Source organism: Lontra canadensis, unplaced genomic scaffold (assembly GCF_010015895.1).
Source record: "Lontra canadensis isolate GAN:19392208 unplaced genomic scaffold, GSC_riverotter_1.0 scaffold107, whole genome shotgun sequence".
In the NCBI taxonomy this organism is placed as follows: Eukaryota; Metazoa; Chordata; class Mammalia; order Carnivora; family Mustelidae; genus Lontra; species Lontra canadensis.
The window spans coordinates 2822504-2834155 of NW_022631101.1; the positions used below are offsets into that span (position 1 = coordinate 2822504).

At 49.8% G+C, this 11652-nt stretch overlaps 1 protein-coding gene across 1 annotated transcript in view; it reads left to right on the forward strand.

Moving 5' to 3' along the window:
- Positions 1 to 3560: 3560 nt before the first annotated feature.
- Positions 3561 to 11652, forward strand: part of C5AR1 (complement C5a receptor 1) — an 11806-nt gene continuing 3714 nt past the window's right edge. Inside the window, exon 1 of the mRNA XM_032839443.1 lies at positions 3561 to 3755. Coding sequence (XP_032695334.1) covers positions 3753 to 3755 — 3 coding nt within the window. The 5' untranslated portion in view covers positions 3561 to 3752. The remainder of the gene's footprint in view (positions 3756 to 11652) is intronic.

Below are 11652 nucleotides of genomic sequence, written 5' to 3' on the forward strand. Positions count from 1 at the left end.
AGCCAAAGGCAGAGGCTTTAACCCACTGAGCCACCCAGGCGCCCTTTTCCCCCTTACTTTTAAGGGGTGTTTAGTGAGGTGCCTAGGGGTGCCTGGGTGGCTCAGTGGGTTAAGCATCTAACTCCTGATTTCAACTCTGGTCCTGATTTTTGAGTCCTGGGAGAGTCCTGAATTAGGCTCCCTGCTCAGTGGAGGGTCTGCTTCTCCCTCTCTCCTGCTCCTCCCCCTACTCATTCTCTCTCTCTCTTTCAAATAAATAATAAATCTTTTAAAAATGCCTGTATGCAGGCACCAAGGTATGTGTATAAGGATGTGTACAGTGGTATGAACAAAAGGGTTGGAAACCACCTAATTCCACCAATAGGGAAATGATTAAATAAACGGCTTTCCAGCGAAGAATGGATTTGTTATGCCATTAAAAAATGGACAAAAGGTGTTTTTAAATGTATTTTAAAAAATATGCTTTGGAAAGCAAAAGTGATAAGAACCTTATTGGAACAACTGGGAAAATTTGGAGGAGGACGGAGGATTGTTATCAGTAGTACATTTCCTGCTTGCCCTGCGGTGAAGAGCCACGGGGTTTCCAGCTTACCCTCAAGTGATTCTGGAGGAAAATGCAAAAATAGAGATATATAGACATTAATGCGGGCCTTCTCTGTCAGCTTCCCAAGGCTTCCCAGCCCCCACCATTGGGGGAGCCAGTTTCTTAAGACAAATATCTCTCCCTTCCACCCTCTTCCTCCCTCCCTGACTGCCCTTATCCTTTTTTTTTTTTTTTTTTTGAGATTGATTTATTTCAGAGAGAGAGCAGGGGAGAGGAGGAGGGAGAGCGAGAATCTTGAGCAGACTCCCCGCTGAGCAGGGACCCAGATGCCGGGCTCCATCTCATGATCCCAGGGTTATGACTGAGCAGAAATCAAATCAGCTGCTCAGCTGACTGAGCTTCCTGGGTATGCTCTTCTTTTAATTAATTAATTAATTAATTAATATCTGAGAGGGGAGAGGAGCAGAGAGAGAGAGAGAGAGAGAGAAAATCTCCAGCCAACTCCCCCTTGAGTGCAGAGCCGGAGGCAGAGGGTGGGAGGGGGGCCTGGATCCCCTGACCCTGATATCATGACCTAAGCTGAAATCAAGAGCCTGTCTTCCCCCAAGCATACAGTGGGAGCATACTAAAGAAAGCACCCGGGGGCAAATGCAACAATGAGTGAATCTGGGTGAAGGGTGTACAGGTGTTGCTTTTATTCTCCTTGCCACTTCCAATTTAAGTTCCAATTAAATCACATCAAAATAAGTTGCAAGAAAAAAAAAATCTGAGTTGATAGCTTCACCAAGGGTCTAAGACGTAGAAAACGTTAAGAACCTGTGATTTGAGGCACCTGGGTGGCTCAGTGGGTTAGCGTTTCAGCTCGGGTCATTTCAGCGTCCTGACATCAAGTACCTGGTCACTCGCCCTACTCAGCCTCTCCCTCTGCCCCTCCTCTTGACTCATGCTCACTCCCTCAAATAAAGATAAATAAAATCTTAAAAAATAAAAATAACCCGTAATTTAAGGCAATACACAACTTTGGTCCAAAATCCTAAAAAACATCAAGGGGGTGTGACCTGGCTTTCTGAGTCTCCCCCAGCTCAGGCGCCCCCTTGAGGCCAGAGTGTGCAACAACACCTCCTCTCAGTGGGCACAAAACCCTCACCAAGGGACCTTCCGAATCCGTGCTGAGTCCATGTAGATCCCCCACGCTGCTTCATTTAGCGCAATTAAAACTTGCCGAACATTGTCCACCCGCGTGTCTGTCCCCAAGTACAAATACCACACTTTTAAAAGTCTAGCACACTCCAAACTCACTAGGAGATTCGGAAGGATGGAGTGGAGACTTGTCACTTTAAAAAAGAAAAAAAATTTTTTTTGGTTGGAGTAGTGCATCTCTGCATTGCTCAAATGTTTGCAGTGCTCATGGACTACCTTTGCCATGAAAAGAAAGCTAGATATTTTACAAGGTTTAAGGCTGCTGGAGAAAAATGCTATTTGTGGAGAAAAGACCTGGGTGCTTTATTCCAGAGCTGCTGAAGAGCACAGGAAAGGGGCACTTGGGTGGTTCAGTGGGTTAAGCATCTGCCTTTGGCTCAATCATGATCTCAGGGTCCTCTGGTCAGGCTCCCTGCTCAGCAGGAAGTCTGCTTCTTCCTCTGCCCCTTCCCCTGCTCGTGCTCTCTCTTGTCGCAGCCAGCGTGACAAATCGACCAGGCACATGAGGGTAAGAGGATGAAGAAAAGAACTCGAGAAGCAAAGAGATGGGGGCAGGAGGAGCACTGAGGAGGATGTCCAACAGTGCTAAGTTTATTCAAAGCATTAAGGCCATATATAGTGATAATAGGAAAAGTAATACACCTGTGTCTAGTTAAACAATCACGAGTTTCTATAATAAGTTTCACATTTAACTATAAGCAGACCTCGTGACACCAAGTGGCTGATGACAGTACAAGTGTTCTGCATTGATACAGCAAACCTGAAAGTCATTTACGGGCTGTACTAGGGCAGCAAGGACCAGCAACGAACTTTTGACCCCAACCGAATTGTTCTCATTTGTTTAGCAAGCCTGCGGGAAGTCAAGTCATGTAGGTGAGCGCACAACACATAGCACAGACCCTTTCTCAGTGCTACTCAACTTTTCCCGTCCTAAACCTTTTGTTAGGTTATTTGGACTTTAAAGGAGGCACAAGTCAGGGCCTGGTTTGGTCCTCGTCTCAAGCCTTATTGCGGCCTCCCACACTCTCTGTGTCTCTGTGTCAAGTAAATAGTTTTTGAAAAACGAAGACACAGAGAAAATGAGCCTGTCTCTGTGCTTATCATCACAACCACGCTCATCGCGGGAGGCTGAGGAAGGTTCCCAATGATGTCCACATCCTAATTCCTAGAACCCGTGGCGTGACCTTAAATAGCAAAAGGGACTTTGCTGTTAAGGATCTTGCAATGGGAGATTATCCTGGATTATCCAGGGGGACCTTAAATATAATCACAAGGGGGAGGCCGAGGGGAGTTTGGGACCCACCGTAGGAGAGTACGAGATGTGACCCCAGAGGCAGAGATTGGAGTGATGGCCACCAACCAAAGTCCCCAGAAGCTGGAAGAGGCAGGAACCAATTCCCCTCTAGTGCCTCCTAGTTGCCCCGATTTCAGACTTCTGGCCTCCAGATCTGTGACAGGATACATTCCTGGGTTTGTTGGCCACCTTCCAAACCCAAGGCAGGAGGATGTACCAGTACCCAAGGCCTGGGCCGCCTCCACAGACCTGCTCTGCTTCTCTGGGCTTCAAAGCAACCTGGCCGGGAGGCTGGGGCTCACCATTCCTGCTCCCCAGAACCCTTGGGGGGAATTTGAGCCAGCTGGACCTCTGAGCTTTTTCTGCAGCCACCGGGGGCCCTAGAAGGCCCCAAATGGGGAAACTGAGGCCAAGAGAGGGCTTGAGCCTAGAACGCCGGGGGAGGGGCTCTTTTATCTGGATTACACCCTTGTTAGGCGAGGGACTTCCTCAGATTTGCAAGCCCAGCCTCCCTCCTCTGACTGGAAGGAGGTGTTCAGAACTCTCTGGGTGAGTGCCCCAGATGGGGTGCCCAGTACACAGACCAATAAGAACCCCAGAGGGGAAAGACTGGTCATTTCCTCCCTGCGCTCTGCACCCTCCCCTGGGGCTTAGAAACCACAGTCTGTGGGCAGGAGGGACCTTTGATCAGCAGGGACCCCGGGAGACCTGAACATGGTGAGTTCCCCAGAGGGATCATGGGCACGGGCACCACCTCCCTTCCCTCTCTCCTTGCTGGGTCTCTCTCCCCCCTCCACCTCTTCCCCTTCACACTCTTTCTCCCTCTCCTTCCTCCTCTCTCTGTCCTCTGTCTCCTCCCTTCTCCCTGACCCTCATCTCAGACTCCCCCGGGGCTGGGAGGCAGCTAAGAAGGAAGGACTGTCAAGGGAATATAGAGACACCAAGATGCCCTAGGGCTGGAATCCGAAAGGTCCCCAGGGCAGGACACGCGTGCCTTGGGACTGATCCAATGACGCCCTTCCTCAAGTGGAGAGATCCAGAGGAGGTCTTTCAGGCTTCAGGAATGGCAGGAGGGAAGCGTGGGGGGCTGAAAAGAGCTGGCTTGGGAGAAAGACAGTGACTCATTCTGACTTTCAGATGTTCTGAATTGTAGAGACAGGGAAACTGAGGCTCAGGCAAGAGCAGAAATGGCCCGGGTCCTTTGTGGTTGACCCAGGCTGTCCCGTGGATTCTGTGGGTGTCAGAAGGAGATGGTCTCCAGGCTCAGGGAGGTTCCCCCCGCCATGTGCACCTGTGCCCCCGGGATGGGCTTCGAGAGAGGCAGGGTTGTGATTTGGTACCTTGTCTCATTGTCCTCTTGCTTCATCGGTGTGAAAGAGGAAACGGAGGACATAGTAGCTGACCAGGGAGGGGCTTGGCATTGCCTCATCCCACTTTGGAGGCCTGACCAGGACCAACTGGACTTTGAGAAACCAGCGAAGGGCTTCACCTTCTTTTCCTTTCCATAAAATGATCCCACCCACCCACCCAGGATGTTCAGTGAGAAGTCACTCTCCCTGCCCAGCCCAGAGCCTTGGACTCCTTGTCACGGCCCCCAGAGGCGACTGTGGACACCGGCTTGTGTTGGATCCTTCCAGAAAGTCTACAGGTGCTCAAGGACAGAAGTACAGGGAATGAGGTAGCTGGTAGTTTGGCCAGGGTATCAAATTGAAATAAGCTTCAAATTCTGCCTCTCCTGTGCAAAACACGAATCCTCTTTTGGAGTTCCTTCTCTTTACCTTGAAGACGGGGGTAACAATCCTACAGAATTAGAACCAACATCATAGGCTCGTTGAGAGTATTAAATAATACTCGGAAAGCTCTTACGAGGCATACAGTCAGCGCTCAATGCTTGTGATGTGTCTATCCTTTCTGCCCCCTGCAAGTAGAAGTACATTCTGCACCTTAGCCTACATCTTGCTTTTTTTTTTTCATGATTAACATAGAGTATCTTTAAGCAGTATTTATTGAGTACTTATTGTATGCCCCGGCCCTGTGCTAGACTCTTTGCATTTACATCTATGAGGAAGATGCTGTTATCATCCCTGTGTATTTCCAGGGAATTCCTTCTTTCTTTTTATCCACCGTATAATAGTCTACTGGGTGAGTCCATCCCCTCTCAATGGAGAATTTTGGTTGTTTCCTATATTTTGCTTTTAAAGCCAAAGTTACATCACTGGCCCCAGGTCTGGGTCTCCAGAACTGCCAAGGCTGAGTCCACGGGCAATTTTTATCCTAACGGGTCTTGCCAAAAGTCACACCCAGCTTGTATGTCCCATCTGCAGTGCAGGAGAGGGTCTGCCTGTCCCCTCACCTGCCCATCTAACTTTTTTTTTTGAACTTTTTAAAAGGTTTTATTTATTTGCCAGAAAGAGAGATCACAAGTAGGAAGAGAGGCAGGCAGAGAGAGGGGGAAACAGGCTCCCCGCTGAGCAGAGAGCCCGATGCGGGGCTTGATCCCAGGACCCTGAGATCATGACCTCAGCCAAAGGCAGAGGCTCAACCCACTGGGCCACCCAGGCGCCCCCCCCATCCAAATTCTTTGATTTTTGCCAATTTTTGCCAACCGTGAGGCAGTTCACTGCGTCCCTCCAAGGACTGGAGGCTTGTGTTTTTCGCAGGATTTAAAAACAGCGCTGAGGGGGTCACAGAGGTTGTGCAATTCAAGAAAAACGATCGGAGACAAGTTGCCCACCTCACTCTCATATCCCATTTCTCCGGGGACGCGACCTCTGATGGCTCCATGGGGTTCTGTGGGTGGATTATTCAGAGATGTGTGGTTGTAGGAATGTTTGTAGTTTGTGGCAGGGGAAGGGGAAGCAGACCTTGTCTCCTGTGGATTTTGTGGCTCTGACAGCGTCCCTAAGGGGGTCTGTTCTTTTTCTTCCGTGGGCACAGTTGGCAAGACTTCCCTTCCTGGAAGGATGGGGGTGCATGGAAGGATCCCCTACAGGAAGCCAGGAGAGGGAGGCCAGGGCCTGGGGCAGGGTTTATGTCATACCACTTGCAGGACTGTGTCTCCTCAGTGCTTTCAAATCCTTCTACTTTGCTTCCTCCTCTTGGCCATGAACCCCCGCCCCCCATCTGTGCTCCCATCTTCAGTGGCCTGGAGCTCCTTCTCAGCTCCTCTCTGGTCCTGCTGCCTCTCATCTCACCATCTCACAGTGGCCAGAGGGATCTTTGTAAACTGAAACTAACCTAGCCCTTCTGTAGCTCAAACTCCCCCCATGGCTCCCCATGACCCAAGGATAAGATACAAATTCTTGAGCATGGATAGCCTGGGTGGCCCTTCCAACCTCATCCTGGCCCTCTGCCGGCCACGCTGGCCTTCTTTCATGTTCTGGTGGGTAGCACATTCCCTGGCTCTCACCTATGGCTGTGGCTTTGAACGCACTGCCCCGCCCCCCCCAACCCCGACCCTCCCAGCGCCCTGTACCATGTAGCCACTCAGAGAGGCCTCAAGCTCTCAGAAGTTCTCTCTCAACTCTGCCACTTGCTACCTGCAGGGAGGACCAGGAAGCTCTCTTAAGCTCTAAGAGGAGCCTCAGTTTTCCCATCTGTGAGATGGTTGTTGCAACAGTGACAACTCTCATAGGGTTGTTCTGTGGGTTCAACGAGCTCATACAAGCCAAGGGCTTAGAATAGAGCTTGAGAACGATGATTGCTATTCTTGTAAGTCCCATGGCCTCTCCTTTACCCTGTTCTCTGATCCGTGCACATCTCCTCACGGCCACCACCCTCTTAACGTGGCTGGTGAGGGGTGCCTGGCCGGCTGGGTGGGTACATGGTACGGCTCTTGATTGTGGGGTGGAGGGTTCGAGCCCCGTGTTGGGTGTGGAGGTTACTTAAGTATAAAATATCGGGGAAAGAAACCCAGGCCTGTGGACTTAGGAACAGTAGTATCCCACACTTCTGGATGTGGGGACGTCAATACTGTTATGAGTTCGTTAATGAACTAACCCCTGGGAAGGGCTCGGAACTGTGTCTGGCCCCTTTGTAGTCCCAGACCTGCACTGTCCAATTGGGCAGCGACTAGTCATGTGTGGGGTTATTGAAATTTAATTAAACCACCCAAATGTCAGCCCGTTTCACTCCCCCAGTGGCCGTATGTTGCTGGTGGCCGCCATCAAGGACAGGTGCAGAAAGCTCTTACTGGATGGGGATACAGCCTGTCCTCACCCCACACTGCGCGGGGCTCTCCATCAACACTCAGCTCTCGCCCCTTGGGGGTTCACTCATCCCTCCTTATAGACCGCTATGTCTCTGCGGGTAGGTGCCTGGTGGGTCAGGGTCCCCCAGCTGATTAGCTGACTAACATTAGTGTGGCAAAGAACCCTGCCTAGAACCATGGAACCACAAATTCTTTTATCTTTGCTGTACGATGTCTGTTTCTTAGAACGGGCAGTGCACGCACGGCCATGGTTCCTCATACAAGAGGAACAAAAATATACACAGTGAAATGCTTCCTTCCAGGGCCTGCCCTCCCAAGCCCCCGCCCCTCCCCCTGCTCCCTTGCCCTCCCCCACTTCCCACCTCCCCCCCACCCCCCAGGGGCTAACCACTGGTACAAGCTTCCTCTATCTGCCTCTAGAGCTGTTCTGGGGAGAGAGAGAGACAGAGAGAGACAGACAGACAGACAGGTACAGGCTAGAAGTAGAGATGGAGATACAGAGGAGGGAAGGAGAGAGAGGGAGAGGAAGCGAGAGTCTTCTTTTTCAGATCGGCTGCTTTATGCTCCCTCTGGTCCTTGCTTTTTATTATTTTTAAGATTTTATTTTATTCATTTATTGAAAAAGTATCTATATATGTATATTTTGTTGTTGTTTGTTTTTAAGTAATCTCTACACCCAGCTTGGGGCTCGAACCCACAACCCCTGAGATCAAGAGCTGTGTGCTCCAGGCACCGAGCCATCCAGTCGCCCCTGGTGGTCCTTGCTTTCTGGCAGTGGTTCCCCAGGACCTTGGAGCTCCGTCCCCAGCCATGCATCAACCCCTCATTCTCCCAGATGGTGGTGTCTGTTGTTCCTGATGTGTCATCTGTCACTTAGGCAGTCCCCTCTTGCTGGACACTCCGGTTATTTCCCATCTTTGTAGGGATGCCCGCAAGGGCGCAACATTTCAAGCCACTTGCACTGGGAGGATCCTGAAAGCCGCAGGGTGTTCGAATCAGCATTTTTTTTTCCTGCCCTCATAAAGTCAGGGGAGGGAAAAGGGCCCCATGAGCTCACATCAGGAAGGAACTTTGTCAGCTGATGTGAGGAGTGGGGAGCTGGAGAGCAGGGTGTGGGGAGGGATGCTCCCCGTTTGGAGTCTGAGTCACTCGGGCAAAAACTTCATGTACCCAGTATTGAGCAGCTGCTAAGGTGGGGAGGATGGGGTGGGGGTGGGGAGAGGGGTGGTGGTGTCTAGGGCCCCCTGCTGTGCCTGGCATTAACCCTTTAGTAAACGGAGCATGGGGATGGGGGTGGGGGAGTGGAGGGATGGGGGTGGTGGGTCCCAGAAGAAAATGGGGAGGAGCCAGGGAACTGGGGTAGGGAGGTGGGGGTGGGGGAGGGTAGGTGTAAGGCTCCCAGCCGGGGCTATTTAGTCCTAGAAATATCTCAACAATTTGAACTTTGTCTTTTGAACAATTTTCACACTTAAAGAAAAATTACGAGAATAACACAAAGAACTCCCATGTAATCTAGTCTTTACCAGAGTCTCCAAATTTGCTTTATCAATCAGTCGTCTCCCCATCTTTATCCTCAATCTATCATCTGTATCTATGTCTTGGGGCCATCTTTTTTTCTCAACAGTTTGAGAGTAAGTGTAAGCATCACGCCCTTGGGCCCCCAAATACCTTAGTGTTCATTTCTCAAGAGTGATCATGGTCACGGACATGAACAGAGCAGTTACCCTTGTCGGGAAATTAACATTTGGTGGAATATTAGTGTCTAGGCTGCAGACCCTATGCAGACTCGCTCTGTTGTTCAAACACGCCCTTTGCCATGAATGGGTTTTTTTCTGCCCTGAGCTCCAGCCCAGCATGTCACATGGCATTTGGTTGTCCTGCCTGTGTGGTTCCCGTTCATGAGGAACAAACAATCCCTCACTCCTCCCTTGGGTTCATGACAGTGGCATTGTTTTGTTTTGTTTTGTTTTGTTTTAAATTGAGTAAAATTCACATAACGTATAATTCACTGTATTAATGTGTATGATCCATTGGTGTTTGTAGGACACTCATTGTGTCATGTGGTCGTGAGCTCTGTTTCTAGAACATCACCCCAGAAGAAGTCACCCCCGAAGAAATACCCATGGTGGCTCGCCTCGTTCCTTTTTAGGTCTCAATCCTATTTTCTGGGGTGGACCTACCACATGCTGCTCCTCCCCTCCTCAGCTGACACTGACCCTTTCCCTTTGAGTAATGATGTCATCCCTGATAGGGTTCCATACCAGCCAGGACCCCCTGGGGCCACCAGCCTGGCCCACTTTCCAGCAACATAAAGGGACTGAGAAATAAAAAAGTGGTTCAGGGAAAGATATGAGCTCTTTGATCATCATAACATCGAGAAATAATGTTTATATTAGCCGCCCTTTCCTGTCCCCACGCGGAGCGCCAGGCACTCGGCTGCCCGGGTCCCAGAACGTTTGTCATCTTAAATACTCCACCAGGTGGGTATTTCGGGGGGTAGGAACCAAAGCCTATAAATCCAGGTGTCCAGCTCTGGAGGTTTCTATGACAACCATTTCCCTTCTTCTCTGTCTCCTTTCTCCAGGTTGATGACAAAGTGGCCTTCAACGGCGGGCTAGCCCCCAGGGCCACAGAGTTTGGGAGTTTCCTCCTCCATCCATAGCCCCTCTTGGAAATGGTCAGGGGCAGCCTGCCCGGGTTTGCATGCCAGCCTGTATAGGTTTGAATTCCAAACCCTGTGACCCAGAACAGGCTATTTCACCTTCTTATGCCTCCGGGTCCGCATTGAGAAAATGGGCACATTAATAGCACCAACTTTTAGGGGGCGTGGCCAGGATCAGAAGAGGTTATGTTATGTCTGGCACTTGGTAAGCGCCCGGTAAATGCTGGATGCTTCGGCATAATCATTCTATGGGGATTTTGCCGCTGTGTCTTGTGCCTCTGGGGCACGGATTTGCCTACGAGGCTCTCTCCAGCTCTCCTGCGACTCACAGACTCTCTCTTGGGGAACATGGTACTCGGAACAGCTCGGCTTGGGAAGAAGGGCTCAGGTCCCCTCTGCTCTTTATTATGGAAAATTTCAGGGGCACCTGGGTGACTCAGTCATTAAGTGTCTGCCTTCAGCTCAGGTCATGATCCCAGGCTCTTGGGATCAAGCCCTGCATCGGGCTCCCTGCTCAGCAGGAAGCCTGCTTCTCCCTCTCCCACTCCCCCTGATTGTGTTCCCTCTCCCGCTGTGTCTCTCTCTGTCAAATAAATAAGTAAAACCATATTTAAAAAATTTTTTTCAAACACACAGAAGTAGAGAGAATGATACCGTGAACCTCAGGGGACCTGTGACCCAGCCTCAACAGTTATCAGTGTTTTGCTCTTCTTAGTCACCCACAGTCCTCCCCTTCCTTCCTGTCTCCTGCTTCCCAGCGATTTCTTTTGCTGGAGTGTTTTTTGAAAAAAAAAAAAATTTTTTTTTTAAAGACCTTTAAATTGGGGGTGGGGGACGGGGAGCACCTGGATGGCTCAGCCAGTGAAGGCTCGGACTCTTGATTTCGGCTCAGGTCATGATCATAGGGTTGTGAGATGGAAGCCTCATGTAGGGCTCCGGGCTGGGTGTGCAGCCTGTTTGGGATTCTCTCTCTCCCTCTGCCCCTCTCCCCCCAACCCCAGCTCACTTGCATGCATGTGCACACACTCCCTTTCTCTGAAAAAGAAAAACAAAGTTTTTAAAAATTTTTTTAACGTAATCTCTACACCCATCATGGGGCTCGAACTTACAACCCTGAGATCAAGAGTTGCACACTCCACCTACCGAGCCAGCCAGGTGTGCTCCATTGCTGGAGTGTTTTAAAGTGAATCCAAGACATGGTATTTTACCAGCAATGTATCTTTATCAGAAACAGCCTTTCCCCTCCTTTTTTTAAAGCATAAACACAAAAACCACATTGCCCTCAATAAAACTAGCACCGATTCCTTACTGTTGTCAAATACCCACTCCATTTTTAAGTGTCCCGGATTGTCTCAAAAATGTCTAATTTAGGGGCACCTGGGTGGCTTAGATGGTTAAGGGTCTACCTTCGGCTCAGGTCATGATCCCAGGGTCGTGGGATCGAGTCCCACATCGGGCTCCCTGCTTAGTGTGGAGTCTGTTTCTCCCTCTCTTGCTCCCCCTTCTTGTGCTCTTTTGCTCTCTCTCGCAAATAAATAAATAAAATCTTTAAAATTAAAAAAGTCTGGTTTTGCAGCTGATTCTTCCAATCAGCGTCCAAATGAGGTCTCTGTATTACCTTTGCTTGATATGCCTCTAAATCTCTTTTCACCAATGACATTTTCCTTTCCTTTCCTTTCCTTTCTTTTCTTTTCTTTTCTTTTCTTTTCTTTTCTTTTCTTTTCTTTTCTTTTCTTTTCTTT